The 27,246-nt window shown below is 45.3% G+C and overlaps 1 protein-coding gene across 1 annotated transcript in view; it reads left to right on the forward strand.

Moving 5' to 3' along the window:
- The first annotated feature begins 2,106 nt into the window (after positions 1–2,106).
- The window catches only part of HDAC7 (histone deacetylase 7), a 207,080-nt gene continuing 181,940 nt past the window's right edge, over positions 2,107–27,246 (forward strand). The window contains exon 1 of the mRNA XM_066613846.1: positions 2,107–2,195. Within this exon, the coding sequence (XP_066469943.1) occupies positions 2,186–2,195 (10 nt within the window). The 5' untranslated portion in view covers positions 2,107–2,185. The remainder of the gene's footprint in view (positions 2,196–27,246) is intronic.

The following is a 27,246-nucleotide window of genomic DNA, read 5'->3' on the forward strand; positions in this document are numbered from 1 at the left end:
TCTCTCATTTGAATTTCCAGATGTCAGCATTTGCCATTCCCATTAAGGACATCAAGTATAATATTTCTAGTTGAACTCATGCGGGAGCCAAAAATTATTATACTCCAACACATAGCCTCAGTATTTAGAAATGCCAATTGATACAAGTAACAAATTAGGGCAGTTGGCAATTATAAAAACAGAACAAGCAACAGCAAGCCTTCTCTAGTCACCCTAAAAAAGTTTATCACGTTTAACGAAATTGTTTCTGGGATCCAAATTGCATCAGCGATGAAAAGTGTAGTTTGAGAAGGGTGCTGAGAATTTTCTGACTGGAGAACCACACACACACCACCACCAAGTGTTGGTCCCAGGAGTCTCTGGATAGTGAAAACGACTTTTCAACTAGTTTAAACCTGTTGCATAGATATGCAGAAAACACTGGGGTATAAAGGTATTGCTTGCCTTATAAAACTTAAAAGAGTTCTGAGCTAAGGCTACAATCCTATCCAGACTTACCTGGGAGTAAGCCGCATTAACTATAATGGGACTTACTTCTGAGTAAGGATTGGGCTCTAAGACATCCACATTTGCATGCATAGGATTGGGCTCTAAGACATCCACATTTTCAATGAAATGTGTTCTCTTGGGGTGGCAGAAAGAGTGGAAGAGTGTTCACATCACATTGAAATGCGTGTGCAACATACATCACAATCCTATGCGTGTCTACTCAGAAGAAACATTGTGAAGCTTTCTCCCAAGAATGTGTGTATAGGATTGCAGCCTTAATCATGTCCACTCATGTTCACGTGAGCATAACCTGAGTGGCCTGGGCAGGAAATTCTATCCCACTTTAGGGTGACCTGCCTGGAGCATGGATGTGTGAGGGTCCTGTGCATTTATTTACTTTGTCAATGTATGTAGCTATATCCCTCTTTTCCATTCCCATCAAGGCAGTGGGTGGTGTTTAAAAGCAACTCATTAACCATATAGGATGCACAATGGGGAGAAAAAAATTGCTCTGGGGCAGTATAAACACAATCTCGCCCCTGTGCAGCACAACCCTACACACGTTTGCTCAGATGTCGGTCCTACTGGGTTGAATGGAGCTTCCTCCCAGGTAAGACCATTTAGGACTGCACCGTTGGAGAGCAGAGTCATCTGAAAATGCCCCCATTTCAGTGGGGACTGCTGGGGAGGAGCCTGTGGGCCCAATCCCTTCCAACTTTCCAGCATCGGTGCAGCTGCAATGCAACCCCAAAGTAAGGGAACGAACGCCCCCTGACCCTTGTGACTGCCTCCCCACCGCAGGAGGCAGTGTATGCCCCATGGCACGCCTGCATCAGCGCTGGAAAGTTGGATGAGATGGGGCCCTGTGCTCTTGGGGCTGCTGCGCCTTTGGGGAACCCCCGCGGAGGACCCACGTGCTCGGTCTCACCGACCCGCCCACGCGCGCCAAGTGCCCCCTGATGACCACACAGCCCGATCGTCCGCCCCCCCCCCCCCGCGCCGCCGCCGCCAGCATCCCTCGCCGGCGCTCTGTCCGCCCCTCCGATCCCGCATTCCAAATTGGTAACATGACGGGAACGCATTGCTAAGGCTTGACTCACGAGCGCTGGGAAGGATGGAAGGGGAGGGGAGAGGGAGGGGAGGGTGTGGGTGAGAAGCGCAGCCCGGATTCCACGGCTCCCTCTCGCACCCCCCACCCCGCGCATCAAGTTCGCAAAGAAACTAGACCTCAGTTCACAAGGGTGGGGGGGGGTTGCGATTGCCTGTGGTCGCTGCCTTGCATGTGGGGCAAGGGCTTGGGGAGGGAGCAAGAACATCTGCTGCCAAGGGAGGGGACCACACCACTTGAGCTCTTTCTCCTGCAGGACATTCCTCTCTCTCTCTCTCTCTTCTCTCTCTCTCTGTGTGTGTGTGTGTGAACCGCCCACCCTCCACCTCTGGTTCCCAGAGCTGGCTTGGCTATCTAGGCTTGATAAAGCATTTCCCTCCATTGTGATTCTATACAGCATCCAGGCCCTTTTTTCCCCCCTTGTGGCCCCTCCCCTTTTGCCTCCCCCCCCTCTCTCTCACTGAACCTCAGTCAATCTTGTGGTTTAAGAAAGCAACTGCCTCCTTCCAAGAAGAACCAGGCAAAGAAGAACCCTGTACCATTTGAACGATGAGATCTGGTCTTCAGGGATTGCACTGAAGACCCTGGATGCGTGGGGGTGAGTAGTACACAGGTTGCTTGGCTTGACTGAAAAGCAGTGGGACCAGACAAGGTTGGAACTGGTCTTAGTGCCTGCTGCCTGTCTATCTGTGGCTTCCTAGTTTGTCACAGTCGACAGACACATGCACGTGGGGGGAGGGATGGCGGTGGGAAGCCACCAAACGAGGCATGGCCTGCCATTGTGCTCGCGCTTGAACATGGTGAGAGGACAGCATCTCTCTGTGGCCTGCTTGCTGTGACAGTCCTGTGGGCGTCCCATAATCGCCTCCAGATTTAGGCTTTAGTAATAAAGGACGACGAAAACAACAACAACAAATCTGGATTTCTTTTGCTGTTTTTGCAATCAAGAGCAATTCCAGTCTTCAGAAATGATCAACGGGTAGAACGCATGCCAGTGAAAGTGAGATACTGTTTGTTCCGCCAACTTTTGACTCGGCTTGAAAGTATGTGGCTTTACAGGTTACACAGAATGCTTCCATCTAGCAGAATGGAAAGATAGCCAACTGCTTGGTTTGAGAGAGGCAGCTTTCAGTGCTGACTGCCTTGCCGTTCTGTCTGATACTAGAGTTCTATGTGACAGGCTGCTGTACCTTTTGTGGGCTGTGCTCTGTTGGTGTGTCATCTTACCCTATTTACTGGAGCACTGACCTGAATTGGTGATCTACTTCTTTCTTGTCTTCCTCTCCTTGTTCAACCCAGTGTGAGCTGAAATGGTCTGGGGTTATCTTTCTCCAGGCAAGGTGGAATCCTAGATGGAAATCTAAAGAGGCCACTAAGAGGTGGGGGGGGGGGCTTTGCTGAGTGTCTTCTGCAAAGGCTACAGAAAGTTAATTTCTAAAAATGGTCATCTTTAATTTTTTTCATCAGCTCAGTCTTATGCACATTTATCCAGAAGTAAAATACTGTTCTCCCTCTGTTCGCTCTTCTCCCCACTCTGTTCAGTCTTCTCCCTAATTACTCACTTTTGTTACCTGTTCTTGAGAGTTCCTCATAATTAATTACTGCAATTGACTATCAGATCTATCAGGGGCTCCAGGGTAGATGATGAATCCTATCCTTTGGTAAAAGAACTTCAGGCTGTGAGATTAAACTAAAACTGACAAAAGAGGGAGACTGGAAATATGCAGGGATTCCTGAATGGAACATTAGGGGTCAGAGTTCTTAGGTTGCTTAGATGCATTTATGCATATAACAATGAAGGGTGTGAGTGAGTGTATGTGTATGAGAGAGAGAGGTTTATTGCAGACAGTAAGATTGTGACTGCATTGGTTGGTTTAACCAGGTCTGCTGTGCAGTGGAGCTGTCTAATTTAGTGATTTTCAACCTTTTCTGTCCCAGGGCGCACTGGCAAGGTACTAAAATTATCAAGGCACACCATGAGTTTTTTTTTTTTCTAACAGCATGGAAGGCATACCATGCTGTTGGTGAGGGGCTCGCATCCCCCAATGGCCCTGCTAATAAATGATCTTCCTCAAACTCCTGCGGCACACCTACAGACAATTCGCGGCACACCAGTGTGCCACGGTACAGTGGTTGAAAATGGCTGGTCTAATTTGTGGTTCCTGAAATGGGGGAGGGGGCAAGATGGGTAATTTAAATTCAATTGTTTGAATTTTCAAAATGTCCAGATTTCACTTTTGAATGGGCTTTGGGGAATACTTTTTCAATAATAAATTGTTGGTTAGTCAGATGTTATCAATTAACATTGTTGATTAACCTTGCAAAATTCAGGGCCTTATACCATTTGTGTTTATTAAATGATCCTAAATACCAATATATTAATAATATTAATATATGAAAATGAAGTGTGGTGGGAGAGAGCCTGAATTAGGAAAACATAAATCCTCATTTATGTTCCAGGCAAATAGACTGAGAATGCACTTGAATGTTCTTCTCCCAAATTCATGGTGGCCTGAAATTTGCAGGCATTGTGCTGAATGATGAATACAGATGGCCATTTACCAAGTAATGTACAACAGTGTGCATTCAATTGCTTTCAGCCCATTCCTAGGCATGTCTAATCAGAAATAAGTTCCACTGAGTTCAGTGGAGCTTTCTCTCAGAAAAGTTGTACTGTATAGGTCTTGTCTTACAGCACAAGCCTATGCATGTCTACTCAGAAGTAAGTCCCATTGTGTTCAGTGGGGCTTACTCCCAGGAATGTGTGCATAGGAAACTAACTTTCCAGCACTGGCATAGCTGTGCCAGTGGGGCATGTGCTGCATCCTGCAGTTGGGGGGGCAGTCATGGAGGCCTCCTCAAGGTAAAGCAATGTTTGTACCCTTGAGTTGCATTGCCCTTACCTTGGTGCTTGAAAATTGGTTAGGATTGCCACCTTAGTAAGTTAGATTTCAGTATCATAGCCATTCATTCCCCAGAGTTTTGGATCTGGTGTGGACATATAGTGAAGCCATCAGAAAGATGCAGGTGACATGTACCTGAATATCAGCTGAACCTGAAACACAGACGTGTATACATCAGTGTGCAGATGTGCCTAGAGAACAGGTGGAACACTGTTTTCTTGCCAGGATACTCTGTAGGGTCACAGTTATTTCTATGTGGGTCTTGCTCCTTTATTTTGTTGGAGCCCTGAGCGAGTGTGCAAACCCTTATTGAAAAATGAACTCACAACTACCCAAGATGGTGTATGAGCAGAGGGAAAGCCTTTATACATTTTTTCTGGATTGTTTTTTTCTAGCGTGTAATGAGCTAGTTATATCTTACCTGAGCTACACATAGAGGAGAGTTCATGCTGTCTAGTCAGCAGTCACTGAATTCCTTTAAATGTCATTTACTGTCTAGTCCTATGCGCATTTACTGAGAAGACCCATCAGTTCAATGGGTTTACTCTGTGCAAGTGTCCATAGGACTGCAACCTGAGAAATGGCTGTTTTTTCAGACCACTCTTGTTTTTTTTCAGCATCCCAACCAAGGATTGCCTTGTAAGATACCCAGCACATTAGTACATACTGAGACAGAAAGTCTACTAAAAAGAGTCCCTTTCCAGTCTGCTTGTCTTCTCCTGGGTTTCAGTTGTGCCATGGGTGAGGATTTCTCTGGGGCCGGAAATTGACCCGCTTTAGGTATAAAAGGTGTCCATTGCCAGATTTCTACACTGTTTAGCACATTCTTTAGGGATCAGCCTCATAGAAAGGAAGCTGGACAAAAAGAGAAGGATGTTTACTTCTTTCTTTGTGGTGAGTTTCCTGGTGGGCTCCACCAGGGCTTGATCCCTGAAATAGTGCAGGGTGGGGGAGGCATGGGGCCATTAAAAGGGAGGCAGCTCTTTGCAGGAGGAAGCAAACTACAAGAAGAAAGCAACACATGGAAAGCTCTTCATGTGGCCCCTTTCAGCCCACTTGTTTCTGTGAGTAGAGGGACTGCAAGCCAAAGGTAAATGAAAGTAAGTGCTGCTTTGCACAGAATATTCTTAACCAACTGTTGTTTGACTGCAGGGGATGCTTTTAAGGAAGGATTAGAAGAATGCATTCAGGATAGGTCTGTAGATGACTGCCAATCACAATATCCAGAAGGGCAACCTCCATCCCTTGAGACAGTTTCTGTGTCTGTTTGCAGAGTGAAAGCTGCTTTGGATAATCTTTTGGGGTAGATGCTATAGTCATGGAGAGGTTAAGAAGGTATCAAATTAAAGTACAGAACCAAGCCTCAGTCTTTGAAGCCTATGCAGGAAGGGCCATAGCTCAGTGGTACAGCCCCTGTTCTGCATAGGGTTTGATCCCTGACATATCCAGGTAGAGCTAGGAAAGACCTCTGTCTGGACCTCTAGAGCTCTACTGAGTCCAGTCAGTGGATGCAATGCTGAGCATTGCTCCACTGCAGTGGAGGGCAGCTTCAGATGTTCCTAAACATGTCCTATGGCTTTTGGTTGTGCTTCTTTAATCTCCTTCTTATGTCAATGGATTTTTTTTTCTCATGGTCTGAAGCCTTTAATCTTTCCCATCCCTGCGTAATCTCTCCTGAAAATGCTCCTGCCACTGCAGCCAGAATTGTCCTGGTTTCAGAGCCCAGCTGGGGGAAGAACAATCAGTGGTGGACCTCCCCGGCCCCGCGCCCTGGCGTAAAGGTCCGCTATGGCGCCCCCTGTGGGATGCCACCACCCCCGTGCGCAAATCCGCCCCACTACTTACCTAGAGCACATGGTGCCTCGTGTGACTCCAGGACGCATCAGGGAAGCCTCCTGAAGGTTCCCTGATGCTTTAAACTGTTCCCTCGGAGAGGCTTTCGTGGGGTCCTAAAGGCGTGCAGGGCTCCGCGCCCAGGGCATTTGGCCCATCAACTGAATGGGAGGTCCGCTACTGATTACAATAATACTTGGCAGTGATGTCACTAGGGGTGTGTGGGCTGCACTGGGTGGTGTGCATGGGGGAGGTGACACCACTACTGACCAAAATGTTTAAAATCTCGGTATTTTGAATAATACCATTATGTTATATATCATATGATGTGTAATTTCATGCAGAATGCAATAAATAAACTGTTGAAATATCTCTGTTCTATCAAATGTTATAGCCCAAAAACCAGTGGGGGCGGGGCAATGGTGCAACACCATGCCCGCTGCCTGGGGCACTGGCATGTCCACTGCATGGGAGGAATTTCCTGATGGGGGTGACGTTCTAGCCTCCTGCGCTGGGTGATGCAAACCCTATTGACGCCACTGATTCTTGGTGCATGGGGATGGGGATCTGCAGAAAAAGATTCATGAAGAGATCAAAGGTTAACCTGTCAATTCACCCCTGAAAATACTCTCCTTCCAGCCCTCCCCCTGCATTCATGTTATAAGACAAACCCAGGGCTGGGTACCCCATATTTCCCTTGCATCCTGTAGTTCCCTTCCCAAGTGCTGTGAACAGAAGGAGTGTGTGAGAGAGATACATGCATGCACACACAAAAATATAAAATACACACCCTAGAAAATCACATTTCCAACTGGTGTCAGTGATTGCCAAATATTGGAAAGAGAGAACAGAGAAATGGATATTGCTGTCTTGGCCTCCATGTGAACTTCCCCATATGACCAAGTTGAATGCTATCAATTGACAGTCTGCAGAAGTGGAAAGACTGATCATTTGGCCCTGCTTGGCAGTAGCTATGCTCTAAGGCAGTGTTTCCCAAACTTTCTTGACTGTGACCCGAACTACAGTTTTTCTCTCAATTCAGTGGCACATGGAGTTGGTACATGTTGATGACAACAACAGTAACAACAACAAAGCCCCCCCCTCTTTGTGTAAAGTGAGGCATATAAATAAATGCTTAAATTTAGGTATACCCCAAAATTCAAATTAACACTGAATTTGAGCTCATTCATTCTCTAATAGAAATACTCTTTCCTTTATGGAAATTTTATATATATATATGCACACACACACACACACACACACACACACACACACACACACACACACACACAATTAACCCAGCCAATACAATGCACAAAATAGCTACTGAAACTGAAATATAAAATATCAATTGAAGCATTCTAAATTAAACTCAACTCGCTTCCAAAAGAGGAGAGATTGCCCCCTCTATTTTAAAATAGATGTCACAAATATGTACATTATTTTCTTTATGAAGAGGCTGATAGCAAGCACCTGAAGGAGAAAAAAAAAGGAAGAAAAAAGTGAGAACAAAAACACTGATTAAGAAGGAAAGTAGAAAAAAAAATGGGAAGGAGAAGGCTTGTAATATGGGAAATTTCCTGAGTCACCCATATCTTATGATGTATACAAACTATTGCAATTTTCAATAGCTGCATAGCTGTAATTTTCATAAATCTCTTTGATAGCCTGGAAACTAAAATATTTGCATCCCCCCTCCCCTGTATGACTTTGTGCTTAGCCTCTTGATAACCAGGAAACTGAAATACTTGGTTTCCCCCCTCTCCTGCACAATTTTGTGCTTAGCCTCTCAGGAGAGATGTCTCTCTCGTTTGGTAAATACAAGATCAGAGGAGGCTGCATGCAACAGGACTTCAATCTGTGGGAGTCCTTGATACATGCTTATATGTAAAGGGCATAAAAGGTGGCAGATTACACAATCATTGTTTTTAACATAGGGCAAAACATTCTCTGCTGCCTTCCTTGCCTAAAAGCTTCTACACAGTTACCTGGCTCTCCAGAATCTTCTGCCTTTCCAGATGAGCATGTTCATCTCTCTGTCAAACTACTGATTGGAATGGCTTGTCATTCCCTCATCCAACTGTGTCTGATGCACACAGCCTATGGTTAAGTTGTGAGGCACTTGGTGTTTAGTGAGCCATCTTGTACTTAGCTTGGGCCAGGTGGCAGAGTCAGAGATAGGTCAGAAAGTAGAGCTTGCTGTATGGTGGGCTCTGTGCTCGGGTTTTAGTGTGGGGTGCAGGAGCTGCGCAAAAGAGTGGATGTGAGAGTAACTCCGGGCCAAATTCTGTCCAACTTTTCAACCCTGGTGTAGTCGTGCCAATGGAGTGTGCGCTGCATCTTGTAGTGGGAGGGTAGTTATGGAGGCCTCTACATTTGTTCCCTTGTCTCAGGGCTGCATTGCAGCTGCACCGGTGCTGGAAAGTTGGATAGGATTGGACCCTCCCATGGCTACCACTTTCACCACCGCCAAGTTGTAGGGCAGCTCCGCTGCCACCCACTTTGCCTTCCTTGGCTCAACGGAACCGTGTGTGTGAGGAAGAAGTAGCTATGGAAGAAGTGTGTCTAGGCACCCTACAGTTCTTTACATGCGCATGTGCACTGTGGCTGAGCTCCACAAATTCTGGCACCCAATCCCAAATTCAGAATTTATGTGTTAAAGCCAATTCTTTAAAGATTAAAGATTTCTTTTTTTAAAAGATTAAGGTTAAAGATTTCTTTTTTAGTCACTTGGCAATCTAGAGTGGAAACCCAACATAAAGCCAACTGTAAGGGCCGTAAAGCTGGACTTGCTGTTTGTGTGGACTTGTCTTGAGCTATGTGCAGAGCTGTGGCGTGTCTCCAAGGGATTGCTCAGATTTTTGGAGAACAAAATTCCACACCACCCCTCCTTCCACCCAGAACTTTACTGCAGAAAGCCATTTGTTATCACGGCTGTGCAGAACCATCCCATGTAATTTCTAACTCTTTAATCTCCCTTCCTATCTCAGCCCCTCTAGCTACTGTACTGCTTCTCTCTGAGCTGCCACTAATTTCTTTTGCCTCTTGATAAGACGATGCCCAGAGCCAAATATTTACTGTAGCCCTGATGTGTCTTACGACAGAAGCCTGACCTGCAGGAAATGATGACGCTTGTCAGCCTTTCTTCTTGATTGCCAAGAACAAAAGTCGAGACATCTGAGAATCTTGAGAAGTGGAAGCCTCAAAATGCCTTGCTTGGGTGGGTCGGTTGCAACAGAAGGGCATGTTTATGTTTTGACATTTAAACAGTGGGAAAAGACATACTGGGCTAGTCCTGTGCTATCTTTCTTTCTGTGATATTTGCAAGAATGACTAGCACTGTTTACTGGAGGAGAAAAAAACGTGTAACCATTTTTCAGTTCCTCAGAACTTGATCATCATGTTCAGCTTCCTGCAGCACAATTGTTTGGGCTAACCTCAACAAGGAGGTTGTATCAAGGCCAGCCTGATCATGAGGTGGAATGGGGAGGCCGTCTTAGGTGGTGGGCTAGAATGGGGTCCGCTGTGTGCACTCCACACCTGCCTGCAGCCTCCACTGCCACCTGCCCGAACAGCTGCTCATCTAACCCCAGCTGGACCTTCCATCTTTTTTTTTCTTGTTCACTTCCCAGGGAAGTGAGTGGGAAGAGGAGGCGATGGCAGCTGCTTCTGTTGAAGCCTATAGCTGGCTGACACTCAGCCTGGCAAGAGCTGCAGCTTCTACTGCCATTGATTCTTCTGCTTGTTTGCCAGTGGCTGGACTAAGAGTGAGTGGGGGAAGCAGCCCCCCCCATATGGAGCAGCAGGCAGATGTGCTGCTTCAAGCGTGATGAGGGCATGGACCATCCTAAGGATTGTGCCTTGAATTCCTTAGTCCAGTGGTTCTCAAACTGTGGGTCATCCATGATGATGTGGGTCAGGGTGTGACCTGATTTTTGGTGGGTTGCGGGGCCGGCGCTACCCAGAAGCTGCAAGGCATTGTGAGCCGCATTGTGATCCAGAATGCCTTGCAGTGTTACATCATGGGGCGTGAGCAGGAAGCTGCAAGGCATTCTGGGGTACAATGAAGCCACTGTGGCCAATGAGGTGGGTCGTGGTAGTAAAAAGTTTGAAAACTTAGTGTGAGTCACTTCTGCTTTCATAGGGCATGCTCTGCCCTATGGCGTCTTTAAGGTGCCACGAGACTTTTTCCTGTGCATGCCCAGGTCAAGCAACTGGCAGTCACTGGCTAAAATGTGGTCGCCTGGGAGTTACATGTGGCCCTTTCAACTGCCATCTCCAGAGAGGGAAAGATGAGTGTGGATGAGCACCAGTGAGTCATGGCAGTACACCATTTGGGGTGGTCTGCCTCACCTCACTGCCACCAAAACTAGCTTTTTACAGTGCTGTTTACCTGGGCATCTCACATATAAAATTATTGTGTGAGTTAGACTTTACTCCCATACACACAGGGCTGGCCCACTCATGAGGCCAACTAAAGCAGTTGCCTCCGGCAGCAGATTGGCAAGTGGCACACACCTCTGGCTCCTCCTCTTGGCTGTAGTGGGAGGAGCAGAGGCTGACACATCACCTGGGAAGGGTAGGGGCCGCATTTGGCCTGCAGCCTCAGACACCAGAAGGTCTTGTATACACACTCACCTGTCCTATTGGATTTAGTGGAAATTACTTCTGAGTAGACATTCATAGGATTATACTGTTACATGGTGCCATTTGCTTAGCCCAACAAGCTAACTAACTAACGAAAGGAAGGAAGGAAATTTTCAGATTCAAAAATTATCTTTCCGTTTTACTTTAAGCTAAACAAAATACCTCTGCATTCCACAGAGTGCCCTGTCTCTGTGATTGCTGGTTGGACTGCACCTCCAGCAACTGAATGTAATGAACCTCAGCACAGATTTTTATTTTAGCATGAGCAAAGATGGAATTCCACAGTTCTTGGCTATTTTGAAAGAGTTCACAGCAGTAGCAGAATCCAAGTGCTTCTTCTTAGGTGGCAGTTTTTATTTGGTTTCCAGTCATCAAGTATAAAGTACCCATTTATAACTGACATATTGTGCAAATCTTATGCACATATGTGCACAAAAATATGCACATATTGTGCATATTGTGCAAATCAGGTGACATGGCTGTGCAAATCTGCTCCTTGCCACAGTAAAATGCATGTGAGCAGGGAATGGGAAAGGAGTGAAAATGTGCTTGTGTCTTAATATTTTAAAAGGAAAAAGTGACACTTGTTATGCTCATGTGCCCTTCATATCTGATGGAATGTACCTGCAATTTTGCATTTGGGTGTCAGTATCAGTGCCCCTTAAATGCAAATGAAGCAAAGGAAAAAGTGAGTGGGAAGGCCAACCGGCTGAGGAAAACGGTTGCCAAAAACAGTGGAAAGAACAGAGAGAGGTGAGAACTGCTGATGTTCAGTTTACTGCTTTGGGGCAAATTCCCGCTTCTGTGGGGGGATTTTCACAATTCAGACAGTGCATAGGGAAATGCAGTACTGATCTTTGCCCTCCCCATGCACCCTGTTTTGCACTGAGATTGCTCCCTTCCTGCCTTGATGCCTGCATTTAAGAAAAAAGAGGTACTTCCAATTTGAAGCGTGCCTTAATACCATGCTTTTGGGTGCTCCTGTAGCTTGACCCATTGTTTTCAAATACAGTGGTGAACAGTGCAGCCAAAAGAACACTACATTGCGTACAGCCCAATCCTAACTACCTTTCCAGTGCTGATGCAGCCTTGCCATCATGGCTGGCACTGCATCCTATAAAGGAATATTTGTTCCTTTACCTTGGGACTGCATTGTGATTGCTTTTGTGCTGGAAAGTTGTTTAGGATTGGGTTGTTAGTCATTTGAATTTGGCTTATACACGTCCTAAGTGTTTAATATCTTTAAAAAATAATCATAAATTTATGCAGACCGCAAATGTCTGTAACATTTGCAACTGACAGATATTGATCTTCTTTTCAGGTGCACGGTTTGCATTTTATGAGCATTTAATCCAGGTGTCTCTTGTTCTATGCAGTCATAAGCTACGTCGCTTACTAAACAGTGAGCCATAGCAAGTCTTGTGGTATGCATTGATAGTGCTGTTCATACAGTACTAGGCATGGCCCAAAGGCCTTAGGATGAGAGCAGTCCTGTGAGAGTGCGGAGTAAACAGTTTGTGGGCGCAATCCTAACCCCTTATGTCGGTGCTTTCCAGCACCGACATAAGGGCAGTTCAGCTCTGAGGTAAGGGAACAAACATTCCCTTCCATTGAGGAGGCCTCCGTGAGTGACACCCAACTGCAGGATGCAGCACATGTCCCATTGACACCACTATGCCAGTGATGGAAACCACTAACATAAGGGGTGTCTAACCACTAACAAAGTGGTGTGGATGTATTTTACTGCACGTTCACAGCATGTGGAAGGTGGCACAAGCCACTTGACCTGGCTTAAGAGCTGGTGTGGATAGCGCTGTAACTCAGTAACTGATTGGCAGGTGCAAAGCCATCACTGCATATCCAATATCACCAATATTTCCTGTCTACACCTCAAATGCAACATCTTCAGTAGATGTGGTTTGTACATTTGCCTGCATGTTGCAGCTGGATGAAATCCTGAGTGGTGTATGTGTGGCATTGTTAGTGGCGTTACTAGGGGGTGCAGGGGGTGCGGGCTGCAGGTGACACGCACAGAGGGGTGACACCACTAATGAACAAAATTGCTAAAATCGTGATTTGTAGGAGTAATACCATAATGTTTAATACCTTTCGATGCATAATTTACAGCAGAATGCAATGAAAAAAACCGGAGTGAGATATCTCAATTCTGTCGAAGATTATGGCCAAAAAACTAGGGGGACAGCCATGGTACATCACCACGCCCACCACCCAGGGCATTCCTCCACCCACTGAATGGGAGGAGGTATGTCATGGGGGTGATGTGCTGGCCTCTCGCAGCAGGTGATGCAAACCCTAGTGATACCACTGCATTCAGGCACAATGAATTAAGTGTGCATATCCCCTTAAATACAGCCTGGTCTAGTTTCCTCCCTCCCTTTCTTCTAGTTTATTAGGATAGACATTGGGTTTCAGGCTTGGGTTAAGAGCCCTGTTCCAGAGCTGTATATAATTTTGTAAATTGGAATAGTGAGTTGGATAATCAAAGTTTAGCAAACAGAATGTACATGTCTGTGTGAATCAGCTCCAAGTCAGCGTATTGTATTCTGTGTCACGTAATTTTTTTCAATGCCCCTTGGCCAAATTTTAGAAAGGGGATTTGAAAGGTGAAAGAGGGTTTTCCCAAAGAGTTTTCTGCATGTCAGACTCAAGCAGACAAGACAGCAGCTGTGTTAGCGTTCCTGGTCTCTCGCTTGAGGTTTTTTTCTTTCCCTCTTTCCTTTTTACAATGTTGTCCTTCAGTATTCAAAAGTCAAGCAGCTGCATGTGCAACCACAAGAAGGCCAGAAGGTTAAGTGTCCACATTCAGCTTCTCTAAGAGGAAGGCATTCTGCTTTTCAAAAATGGGAACTTAACCGTCCAACTTTGACATATCCAATGAGCTATGTACAGTATAAATCTGTAAATGTGCTAGCAGATCCCTGAGCTCCTCCTCCTATTTATGCCCCAGTTTATACATTACTTGGGGCGGCAAACCTTTTGTGATCCCCCCCCCCACAAAAAGGAGTGGGTGGAGATCATGTGAGTGGTCTCTCCATATGCCTGAAACATGGATGGAACATCCAGATTCTCAAAGGTTAAAGTAGCTCACCCCCATAGTGGAGACAGGATAGTTCAGTATCATGCTTTCATAAGTGTGAACTGGTACTGTGCGAGACAGACCAACTCACCCTTGACCTGACGCCTGGGCTTTCTCCTATTCTTTGCACACTTTACAGAGCAAATGGTCTGGAACAGAAAGGAAAGGAGAGGAGCTATAGGAATTGACCCCATGAGAGTGCAAAAAGACATCTGTGGTAACCATCAGAAGGTACTTAGGGCTGCTGCACACATCACATTCTCTAGGTGTGCATCTACCAGTGTGTGAAAATTGTGAACATGGCCAACTGGTGTTTGAAAACTAGTGTATTCATACAGGTACACTCATCAGAGAGCTGGGATTGTCTTCAGCGCTCTATCAAGCTCACCCTCAGTTGTGTACCTGGGTCTGCCACTTCATAACAAGTGAAATGACCCTGAGAGTGCTTGTCTGTGTGAACATGCATCTCTCTGAGCATATCAAATGTCCTCCTTCTGTTGTCTTAGGTCCATAGATCTGAATATTGTTCCATGGCTACCCTGGGAAGGATATGGATGGTAAACTCAGGTGCACAGCTGTGTCATATATGATACAGCTGTAACGAGGAGAGACTTAACACCTCTCTTCAAGTCCTACATGCATAGAAACCTAGGGCATTGCCTTTGCCTAGACGTGCTATTCTGCATGCAGAGAGTTTGCATGGGGGAACATGCATGAAATCTTCTCCCCACCCCCTTCTGAAGCAGCACAGTTTCATCAGGAGGAGGAGGAGGAAAATATCACGATATTTCTAAAAGCATCATTCAACTCTTAGGCTAAAACTGTCCACACTGAATTCTTTTTTCACGTCTTAGAAGACTTCCTCAACCTCCTTCAAGGCTTACTTCTGCAAAGGAATCACCCTCGTCTTGCTGTACCTACACCCTCCTATTCATTAGACTCTCCCTCACCCCACCTGCTTGTCAGTCCTTTCTTCCTTCATTTCCCCACAACCACTTCTGTCTTGCCTCAGCTAGGAAGGTCTCCTCTGAGCACATTGGTCAGTATGTGCATGTTCTCTACAGTGCCTTGCACCCAGCAGCCATTCAAATAGACGCGCACTAATAATAGCTAGAGCAATTCAAGCAAACAATCACATGCAAATAGGGAGGTGACTGTAATTTTCCAGCATATGCACATGTCAGCTTCAAAGATGAGCACGCCAACACAGTCGTTGCAAGGTTTTGGATTAAAAAACAAATTAGAAGTCATAATTAATATGATTGCAGACCAGGGCAGGGGGAGGATTTTGCACCTTACCCTTTCCTGCAGCCTAGAAAAGGTTCCCAGCTCTCAAAGATAGAAAAATAACTTTAAGCATAAATATCATTCAGGTAAAAAAACAAAAAAACCAAGCATCAACATATTTGTATTATTATTAATAAGAATATTTGCTGTATATGCCACTTTTCAACAAAAAAGTAGTTCACAAAGTAGTTTACATAGCAAAATAAATCAATAAGTGGCACCTGTCCCCAAAGGGCTCACAGACACCGGCAACAGCCACTGGAAACAGCACCATTATGAGGGGGAAGAGGGGCAGTTACTCTCCCCTGTTAAATATAAGAGGACAACACTTTGAAAGGTGCCTCTTTGCCCAGTTAGCAGGATGCTGACTCTAGCAAAGTACAGTGAAAGTACATCCAGGATGTACCGGTTTAGCAGCACAAGACATACTCACCCTAAAGTCTTAAATTAGTGTAACAGTCATCCCCCTCCTTCTAGGGAACCACTGGAATTATAGTTATGTGATGGATGGGCACAGTACTAGTAGAAGTAGGTGTCATTCAGTGAAATGGATGGGTAGGAGGGAGATTTAGGAGAGACAAAGGGAGGTGTTTGTTCACACTGGGTGTAATTTGTCTATGGAATTCATTGCTACAAGATGTGGTGAGGGCCTCTCCCTTCAACGCTTTTAAAAGTGGTGTGGACAAATTCACGGAGACAGGTCTGTCATTGACTGCTGGTCACGATGACTGTGCACTACCTCCAGGTTCAATGGCAAACTCTCTCTGAATCCCAGTTGAAGGGGAGCATTGGTGAGAGCAATTCATGCCTTTTTTTTTCCTGCTTGTAGACCAAGACAGCTAGTGGACCTCTGCAGGAAACAGGATATTGGACCTAGATGGACTACATCCGGTAGTGTAGAAATTGATCTGTTAGTGTGGATAGCGGTTTTCAGGCCAGTAGAACCACCCTTCTGTCACTACACCAATGCATATGCAGCAGTGTTGATCCATAAGAAGAAGAAAAAAAGGGACTAGCCTAGATAGCTTTATGAGGAAATGGTGCAGTGCTGCTCAGAACTTTGTGTTGCTTTGGGTGTTCCTAATCATGCATACCCTGGAAGGGTTTAGAACACAGGAAGTTGCCTTATCCTGAAGCAAGTCATCTCACCCAATGCCATCTCCATCTGCTTGCAGCATCAGGATTTCAGGCGAGGGTCTTTCCCAGGTCTGCTTGGAGATACAGGGGATTGAACCTGGGAGCTTCTGCATATAATGCAGGTGAACTATACCTGAAGTCTGCTTGGAGATGCAGGGGATTGAACCTGTGAGCTTCTGCATATAATGCAGGCGAACTATACCTGAAGTACAGCTACCACTGAACTACAGCCACTATTCAAGTTGTTGGGGAGGATAGGAAGATACTTTAAGAATAAGCACATGGCCACCTGCATTGATTCCTACACACTCCCATGGCATGTGGGGACAACTGCCTTTGTACTGCACCCTGGTAGTTATTGGAAGATTTTTTTCCCCCTACCATTCCTTAGGAATGCCTATGACTGCCCCACATTTCATTATTCCTACTTGTCATGTGAATGTGTTCCATGGCACTTCCAGGTGCCAAGGAGAATGGGTTTCCTGTGCCTTTCGCTTTTGTGGAAAGGGACGTATTGACATGCTGCCCCTGGTAGCATGCTTTCTTCAACACAAACTTGAAATGTGCTGACACCCATCTTCCTTTCCAACTGGTTACTGGTCATCATATCACCAGCCAGAAAGGGTTATCTGTGAAAGGAAACAGGGTCATAGGAACATAAGAAGAGCCCTGCTGGATCAGGCCATAGGCCCATCTTAGTGCAGCTTCCTGTATCTCACAGTGGCCCACCAAATGAGTCCTATGCAGATAAAAGCACCAACATTCAGTACAAAATGGTCCCTTTTTTGGGGGAAATTTTTTTTAAAAAAATAAGGCTTGTACCAGGAATGTTGATATAGAATGGATTTGCTAGCCTAAGAACATAAGAACAGCCCCACTGGATCAGGCCATAGGCCCATCTAGTCCAGCTTCCTGTATCTCACAGCGGCCCACCAAATGCCCCAGGGAGCACACCAGATAACAGGAGACCTGCATCCTGGTGCCGTCCCTTGCATTTGACATAGCCCATTTCTAAAATCAGGAGGTTGCACATACACATCATGGCTTGTAACCCGTAATGGATTTTTCCTCCAGAAACTTGTCCAATCCCCTTTTAAAGGCATCTAGGCTAGACGCCAGCACCACATCCTGTGGCAAGGAGTTCCACAGACCGACCACACGCTGAGTAAATAAATATTTTCTTTTGTCTGTCCTAACCCGCCCAACACTCAATTTTAGCCTTCTTTAGTTGCTAGCCAAGTCCATGTTTAGGGAGGGGAAATGGTGTGCTACTTAGCTCCACTCCAGTATCCCTGTGCTCCCAAAGCCTGACCTTGATCCTCTGCACATTTAATGTGCAGCTCTTCACGTTTCATGGTACTCAGTGAGAGATGCTGTTTGCTGGTGCAGACAAATGCTGAATATGTATGTGGGGGTAGGATTTGGATGTGAAGGGTCAGGGTTAACATGGGTGCATTCCCTGCCCCTCCGAGGGCACAATCCTAACCAACTTTCCAGCACTGGCATAGCTGTGCCAGTGGGGCATGTGCTGCATCCTGCAGTTTGGGGGGGCGGCAGTCATGGAGGCCTCCTCAAAGTAGATCAATGTTTGTTCCATTATCTTGGATTCTCAGTGCTTATGTTAGTGCTGGAAAATTGGTTAGGATTGCAACCCTAGTGCAATTTCTCTAGGCGTGAGTCATGTTTGAAGAGGGCTTGCATAGGGCTGTAGCATCCCCTTCATGTTCTTATTCTGATTTGGAGATGAATGTCTATGGTTGGCCAGGCTATCCCATACCTTACAGATTTTTTTATTTGGGGGGGGAGCAACCTCAAAGAGAGGAAACAGGATGAGGGATTTTTTTGTGTTACGAGGGTGCAAGCTTGCTTATTCTTTTCTTTTCCAGTTTTTGGCTTCATTTCCCTAACACTTGGGCTGACCCAGGCCTGTGTGCTGGAGAAGTTTTTGGCCCTTTTGTTTGTTTAATCAAAGTGGTGTTTGTTTTCTGATCAGAGGCCTTAGATAGGGCCCATGTGCGGCAGGCAGGAAGCCAGACCTTCCTGTTCACTCTCCCCATCGCAGGAAGCCAGGCTGTGCTGAGTGTTCACTTTTCGAACAAGCACATTTTTTTTTGGGGAAAAATTCTTTATGTTTGTGCTTTTGTGTGTGTGTTTTGTTTTCTCTTTCATCCACCGTGAACGTGGGTTTGCATTGTTCGGCTTCCCAGGGGAACCATCAGCAGTGACAACCATCAAACAGCATTAGTGAGTCTTGAGGGGTCCTAGCAACTTGCCCCAAATATTTACTATCCCTCTGGAAACCTTCAGCTGAAATTTATGCCTCCAGCAGACAGGAAAGGCAAGATGTCTGGGGTTTGCAAAGCTCCTCTCTATCGCTAAAACCTCTGCTCTCCTTTGATGTTCATGGGAGTGATGAGAAATAGAGAAAGCAAGTGACAACAGTACTTTTCATGCGACTGGTTGGGGTTTAAAATACTAGAAGCAAGATTCTGAGATCATTGGGATATTTTGACCTGCGAGATATAGCCATGTTGTGTACATGCTGTCATTCTGCAGGATTACAAAATAGTGCAGGATACTGAATTCACCTTGATGGAAATCTCGCTTTATTTTTTTAAATAAAACTATTATCTAGCCCTTCTGAATGTGTTTGAAATCTTGATAACTGAATAAGTGTCTCCATGTTCAGAGACAGTATAATAATAATACAGACAATAATAATATCAGATGCTCGTGACAGAAAGCAGGAGAGGGCTTGTCTTCCTTGCGCACTTCTCCGAAGCATCTCTTGGGCCAGTTTTGGAAATGGAATGCTAGACATTCTAGTCTTGACTAGATGGATCTTTGGTCTGATCTAGCTGGAGGTTCTTGCATGCATGGGCAACCCCCCCCCCCCATGAATAACAAAACCAGCATCAAGTATGCAACCAAAGAGGTTTATTGCATAATTTTGCATAATCTATATTGGTCACAGGATCCATCTTTCCTTGATTGAGAATTAGGGTGAAATGTCATTAGGTGCAAAAAGTCATTTTATTTTTGCGTGACATCAGGAGAGCCCTGAATATAGTTCAAACAGAGTCAGAATGTGACTCTCAAACCCATTATCAGTCAAGTCTTAGAAATGTGTGACATAATAGAGTGCCTCTGCGCATGCGCAGGCTGTTTTTCTTTTACCACTGACTCACCGCTGTAGATCTGAAGAGGTGAGAATAAACATTAATTTTTGGATTCAGATTAAAATCTGACTGCAGTCTGGTTTGGGGGTTCAGCTGAATAAATTCCAGAGTTTATTTGTGTATTCTGTAAAATTAGACTTCCAGTCTCTGCAAGTGTTTTGTGAAACAATTGTTTGTGGTGACCCTCTGATGTCTGGGTCAAATGTACACGTCCTTCACTTTTTTCATCACATATCCCATCCCTTGATTGCCCAGCATTTGATGTCTCACTGCTGAATGTATGAATACTGAGGTGGGGGGGGGGGGGTACAAAAACCTTTCTCTGCCAGCTAATTGGCATTTGCTTCTTCGCCTATGCAAGTGATCGCTGTATGGTGTTCATCAGGTGAGGAGCATGCGTGCGTGAATAGGGCCCGATGCTCTTTTTTAAGAAACACCATCACCACATCCATGACTGATGAAAGGTACCAAAGACTTTGTCTGTAATGTTGGAAGCAACACATGATTTGCACTGCACTGAAATGGAAATATAGCTATAGCTATATACTATATTCCTATGCAAAACAAATATAGTGTGTGTTTGTAAGTCCACAAAATGACTAGCCCACAACAACAACAACAAAATTAGCCTGTATGGTCCCAGGAGTCCCATGTTAGGCTATTTATGGCCTTACAGAAAAAGATCAACTTCTGTAAACCTTCCCTGCTTAGTCACCTCTAGGTGATTCTTATTTGTTGCAGGTGACTAGGCTGTTTACAAGCCAGAGATAGCAATTTAAAAATCTCTCTAGAGCAGTGTTTCTCAAACTGTGGGTTGGGACTGCTTTACCGATGCATTTGTTTAGCTCAGTATCGAGAGAAAGAGTTCTCTATGGAGAACTCGTGCAAGGAAAGTGCCCTACAGGTAGACCACAGCTGCGATACAAGGACATCTGCAAGAGGGATCTGAAGGCCTTAGGAGTGGACCTCAACAAGTGGGAAACCCTGGCCTCTGAGCGGCCCACTTGGAGGCAGGCTGTACAGCATGGCCTTTCCCAGTTTGAAGAGACACTTGGCCAACAGACTGAGGCAAAGAGGCAAAGAAGGAAGGCCCATAGCCAGGGAGACAGACCAGGGACAGACTGCACTTGCTCCCAGTGTGGAAGGGATTGTCACTCCCGAAGTGGCCTTTTCAGCCACACTAGACGCTGTTCCAGAACCACCATTCAGAGCGCGATACCATAGTCTTTCGAGACTGAAGGTTGCCTACAGGGTCGGGACCCACTAAGTGGGTTGCGAGCCAATTTCAGGAGGGCCCCCATTCATTTCAACATTATATATTTAATATATTAGACATGATGCTCCCATGGTATGTGCCTACATTTGAGGAAATGTTACAGACCCTGTACTTTTAACAAGCTATTCTGTATATTCTTTTAACAATGATAGTCAATGGGACTTACTCCTGGGTAAATGTGGGTAGGATTGCAACTTAGGATTGTTAAAAATTTTCCTGCTTGACTGTCACTTCCGGTCATTGCATTCTGGTGGGCCCTGACAGATTCTCATTTGAAAAAGTGAGTCCCGGTGCTAAATGTGTGAGAACCACTCCTCTAGAGGCACTTTTCTGTCTCCTGAGTGGTGACTAGATGGGCCTTTGGCCTGATCCAGCAGAGCTTTTCTTATGTGTGAACCAGTCTAGCAGGAGGGAGCTGAAGCTTTCCCTCTTAAGCAGCCAGAAGGGAGGATAGTTTTCCTTCTGCCTGGATCCTTGGGCTGGGAATTCCCTGCCAGACTACTGGGGAGTGAGGACTTCTGATCCAGGATCTTTTCAGCATTGATGAGGGTGACCCTAGGGCAAGAGGCACTGGAGCCAAAGTTGATTCTGAAGGCTAATTCAGCTGCTGTCTCTCTGTAATCACTATGAGTCATGAAACTTGAGACGTTTTGCGTCACCCCTGCTTTGAATCGTTTAAATCTGCCTCATTCTGAGCAGCCCAGGTGATGTTTTTGCCCAGGCAGGTTGCGCAGTTGGGGCTCCCTCATCCTCACGCTGTCCAAAGAAAATATCTCCTGAGTTGTGTTTCTCAGGGCTGCGCCAGCTGTTAAAAAATGCTGACTATACTCCAGGCCAGCATGGACCCCACCTCTCACATTTCAAGAGGCCCCCACTCCCCAAGCCCTTCCTGGTGATTATATTTTGGCAGCATCACCACTAGTTGCTAGGGGATACAGCAGCACTTCAGAAACAGGACCCCACCTATGGTTTCATCCTCCCCAAAAGTAGATGGTTTTCATAGGACGTTGTTCGGGTAGAGCATAACCAGGGCTTGTTGAGGTACATTGGAATTCCGACATGCAATGCTTTCATAGTGCCTGGGCTCACTCCAGGTAAGCTCACTCATGCCTGGTGAAGTAACTATTAATGGCGTCCCTCTGAGCATGTGCCACATGTCTTCCCCTCGACATGGAATACCCTTGACTAGCGGTGGGTGAACTACCATCAGCTCAGTTTATAAATGGACTTAGCAAGCTGAGCTAAGTCTCCCTGATTTGAAAAATAGTCTGTTTTCTTCCAAGTGCAATCCTAAAATTTGGGTTCCATTGCTTTCTGAATGTTTTTATCAGGAAGACAAAGGGCCCCAAATGCTCCTCATCTCTTGTGCCATGAGCATGCTCAACACTGTCCCAGGCATAAGCAGCCCTGGGATATCTGCTTTCCAAGGTAACCAATGTTGACGTTAGGAGTTGAGTGCCCTGGTAAATGACATTTCCCAGGTTCCCTGGTGCCTGGGATACTACCATTGCAGCATTCATAGTGCAAAGGAGAGAGGTGCTCAGTTTAAACTCTGAGGCAGATCAGAATGCATTGGTGGTGAGCAAATGGCACTCAGGTGATTATAAACTTTCAGCACTGTAATATCACTACCTGAAAGCAGCTTGTAATTCTGGGATTGAGGGAAGGCTTTCAGGTAAGAGGGTGTGACACTCAAGCAGGGTCAAACCTTGGAACAGTGATGACCAGCCATACCTTTGTACTTGAGTTCATTCATGTATTTATTTCATGTGCATTGTGCCATACCTTTTAAGGAGCTAAGGGCCATTTCTTCATTTAATTTTCACAGCAGCTCTGTAAGAGATGTGACAATTCTGGCTATGGTGTTATTACTACAGTGGTCCATTCACACATGAAAACCATTCCTTAATGACAGTCATCAAGTGATGATTATGAATTTGTGAACAAAGGCTAAAGTATTCATTGATCCACAAGGGCTAATTATGCATTTATCCAGTTATTAGACTGAGAGCATAATCCTAACCAGGTCTACTCAAAAGTAAGTCCTATTTTGTTCAATGGGGTTTACTCTCAAGGAAATGTGGTTAGGATTGCAGCCTGAGAGAGAGAGAGGGGGTCTGACTGAGTTGAGCTTCTGACTGAACAGGTATTCAAACTCAGGTTTCCCAGTTCAGTGCTCTGACCACTACACCACATTGCCTCTATACAAGGAAGTTCAGATATGCTGTTTGCACACTTTGTCACAGATGAGGAAACTCGTTGGCTTGCAGAAGACTCAATACCATGAAGTTTGAGAAGCCCTGGTCAGTATAAAAGGTTTTGGTTGACCAGGAGGTTGCACTGGCCTAAGCATCTTGGCTGGTGAGTCTTGCAAGTTCAGCTGTATGACTTTTCAAACTCCCAAAGGGGGAGCTGTTTGTTCAGGGTCACTGGTATGTGATCAGTGGGCTCTCATTGCGAAAGTAGCCTGCAGATTGAATGTCATGATGAAAAAAGCCCTGCTGTTTTCAATGGGCTTTGGCCACAGAATGGTTCCCTCATGGGATGGGTGGGAACCTTCTTGCTTGACTCACTTGAAACCAGGTTGGACAGAGCTTAGGAAACAAGCTGTCAGGAACAACCCTGGCCCCAAAGGCTGGCTGTATATACGCTCAAATATTTCCCCCCTGTCCCCCGTCCCCCAAACAGAAATCTGAAAAGGTGCCAACTTATACAGAGTATTCCATCTGGATGCTAGATTGCCATCTTTTTTTCTGACCCTGCTCCTATGTATTAAATAGCAGTCTGATGTAGATATACTAAATCAAGCAATTAGTGCTTTCTTCATAATTTATCTCCTTGCCATCAAAAGTTGAGCCTTCTACATGGGTGTGTGTCAGGCTGATGCTTAATGCACCAGAGAAAGAGCAATTTCAGTTGTTTTCAGTACTTCTGATACCCACTCTCTGGATGCAAAATGTGCTCCATGCAGTAAATGTCAACCAGTGCAGGAAAAAAGGCAGGCTGTGAGTATTAGTGAGAGTATTAGTGTGACGTGTAAATACAGGAAGCACAACTCTCTCATGTGCTTCCTACATTCATTAACTTGATCTTGCAAATCAGTCCACCAAAGCTACTAGTCTGATTTTCTTCCCTACCCTGTATACCCACAGATTAAAACACTGTAGTAGAGCCTTAGTCTGAAAGAAAAAAAAAAATAACCCATTCTCTTCCAGTTTACAAAAGCATCTGCTCACCTGGAGAGAATTCGTACTCATCATAGGGGAGTATGCAAATGACTATTTACAAATCTGGATTGTTATCCAAAGCCATTAAAAGAGAAGGAGTAGGTCGTTTAGATATGCCAGATCCAAGTTTTAGAGATTTGAACTCAGAGCAGGAGGCGATATTGCACCAGCACAGAAACTGGAATGCCAGTTGTTAATCTGCAGAATCCAAATCAGCAGTACCTATAGGGAGGAAATCTTCCCTACCTCTTTTGTGTATTGACTCCTGAGTCCTGCCTTAAGCCTGTGGGAATGATTGGCTCAGGTTGCAATCCGCCACACACTTATGGCAGAATCTGATACATGTTTACTTGGAAGTAAGTCCCACAGTGTTGTTAAATAAGTGTGTACAGTATCGGATTTCAGCCTATGGATTAAACTACATCTTACTTTTCGAAAATGCCTTGCAAGTGTGTGTGTGTGTGTGTGTGTTTCCCCCCGGCCCATGGGTACATTATGACCATGGGAAGTGGTAGGGGCTTAGGGCCCTATCCAACTTTCTAGCACTGGTGCAGTCGCAATGCAGCCCCGAGGTAAGGAAACCAGTGTTCCCATTCCTTGAGGAGGCCTCTGTGACTACCTCCCATGAAAGGATGCAGTGCATGCCCCATTGGCATGACTGCACCGGCAATGGAAAATTGGATAAGATTGGGCCCTTACTCCTAACTGCGCCAGTGTTGCAGTTCAGATCTCAATCTCTTTGCCATGAGGGAAAAAAGCTTCCACTGTTGTGAATGGAGGCCTTGAAATGGACCAGTCTGGGTAAGGTCTGTGGCAGAAGATGGGGTTAAATAATTGTTCTGTGGAGAGGATTCTATCTGGCTGCTATTTAACATTAAAGAAATCAAGCATGCTTAAGAGTAACTGGTAGTTTGACCTTTACTTGGGAATAAATCTAATTGAAATCAGTGGCACTTCCTTCTGAATAAACGTGCATAAGTTTAGCTTGTCCATTATCTGCAGCAAGATCCCAAATTGTGTGGGGTAGGGGAGAGGAGTATTGTGTGAGATGCGGAAAAATGTTCTCCTTTAATAGGAAGCTCATATTTGTATGAGTCGGACCTGATCTACAGATTGCAACATCGTAAAAATTATCATCAGTTTGTTTTATAGCATGTTTTCTTCTCAGATTAAAATAAACCATGTTTTTGGGAAAAAAAAAAATTATTCAGCATTCTTGAAAGCATGTTACAAAAATATGACTTACTTCCCCTATATTCCTTCCTTCCCCCGGCTTGCATCCCGCCCCAAGCCAAACAAAGATCCCTGGAGGTGGTACACTTTAGAGAAAACAAAGGGAGAAAAGCTGGCAAGGATGGGGAAGGAAGGGGACCTCTTGTAGCCCTCAGAATGCTTACTATGTCTGTACAACTCAGAGGTGACCTTAGCATGATGCAGGAGGAGGTGGATGCCTTTGGGGTAGGTGCTGGGCATCATCAAGGGGGTATGGATGGGAGACAGGTTAGTCTGCCCTATCTCTTATGCACTGAAACTGTAATTTTAGTGGAATACGTAAAGGGAAACAGTCCCATTTTAATAAGGGAAGGAGGGTGTCATTTGGAGTTTCCACTTAAGGCACTGAAATATCAGGGCCAGCCCAGGGATCATAAGAGCTCCAAGAGGTAAGGCTAGACTAGTTGGTGGTTCTTAGAACTGTGTCAATCTTAATGAGTGAATCTGCTTTGGCTGGTGCACCAGCAGCACCCTTTCCTTGAGAAGCGAGGCCCGGTCACCTTGACATTGGGCATGACTTCTGTCACGTGTTTCTGTGTGGGGCTGCCCTTGGAAAGCATTTGGAAACTTCCACTGGTGCAAAAGGTTGCTGCCAGATGGTTGGCTGGAGCCACGCAGTTGGAGCATGTTATTTTGATTGTGTGATCTACATTGGTTATCTGTTACGTTTCCGGACTCATTTCAGTGTGTCTTCAGTGATAGGTGCTGGGCATCATCATAAGGTTTCGATCTTTAAAGCCCTGAATGGCTTGGGACCTGAGAACCCTGTGCTTTGGGTCGCTTTGGAAGCAAAAACGAGTGATGTGGCTCTGGCTCCTGAAAGTTTGGGGACCTCTGCTATGGATCTTCTGATGACCTGTCAAAACCTAGGTTTTTCAGAAGGCTTTTGAGATTCCCATATTTTTATTCCTTTGGTTGGTCTGTTTCAGTTTGCTGCTTGCCTCCTGCAAGTGACTGATTTGTTTGTTTTTGCAAGATTTTCTGAATTGATCTCCTTTTAACAGTTGCCTTTCTTTGTTTTGTTTGATATATGGTTTAGCTATATATTGTAGCGCTAGGGCTTGTCAAATCCTATCCCAGGACTTGAAAAGCCAACACGAGGCTTCTGTGGGCTATTTAGCAGGAGCAGATCCAGGTTGCCCCATTGAACAGTCTGGAGCTTTACCTATAAGGGGGAAGGGATGAGTGTCCCCTTACCCCAAGGAGACATCCAGCCTGCTCAGTCACACTAGCCTCACTGCATCAACGCAGGTTTAGGATAGGTTCCAGTTTTTGCAGTTAGATTAGAACCCAGCATGTGAACCCACTCTAAAGCCAAAGTTCTAGTCACTGGCTCTTCCTATATGAGCATCCCACCCGCGTAAGAAATTCATGTAGCCCGTTACATCCAATGCTGCACAAGATGAACACACATATTTCTTTTGACATATATACACAAGACTGAAAACCCAGGAGCTATTTGGGATGGAATTTCCAAAATGCATAACACGCACAGAATGGTTTTAATATATGTCCAAAGTAGAAAAAGCTCCTGCTGGCTTTTTGACTAAACTAAGCACTTGGTGCAGTTCAATTCTATGAGCATTTACTGTTCATTGACGGCATTGTGTTCAGGCATCATTATTGCCTAAGGATGCAGGGGGTTGCAGTATCAGTCACTGAAGCTTATATATGTAGATCTGTAAAGAGGAATCTTTCCACAGTGGTGTTTGGGGTTTAAAAGAGATTGAATTTGATGAATGCACCTTACGAACCTTGGAAAAGTGATGCACCTCAACCACCACTGCTGGT

The sequence above is a fragment of the Tiliqua scincoides genome, chromosome 2 (genome assembly GCF_035046505.1).
Source record: "Tiliqua scincoides isolate rTilSci1 chromosome 2, rTilSci1.hap2, whole genome shotgun sequence".
In the NCBI taxonomy this organism is placed as follows: Eukaryota; Metazoa; Chordata; class Lepidosauria; order Squamata; family Scincidae; genus Tiliqua; species Tiliqua scincoides.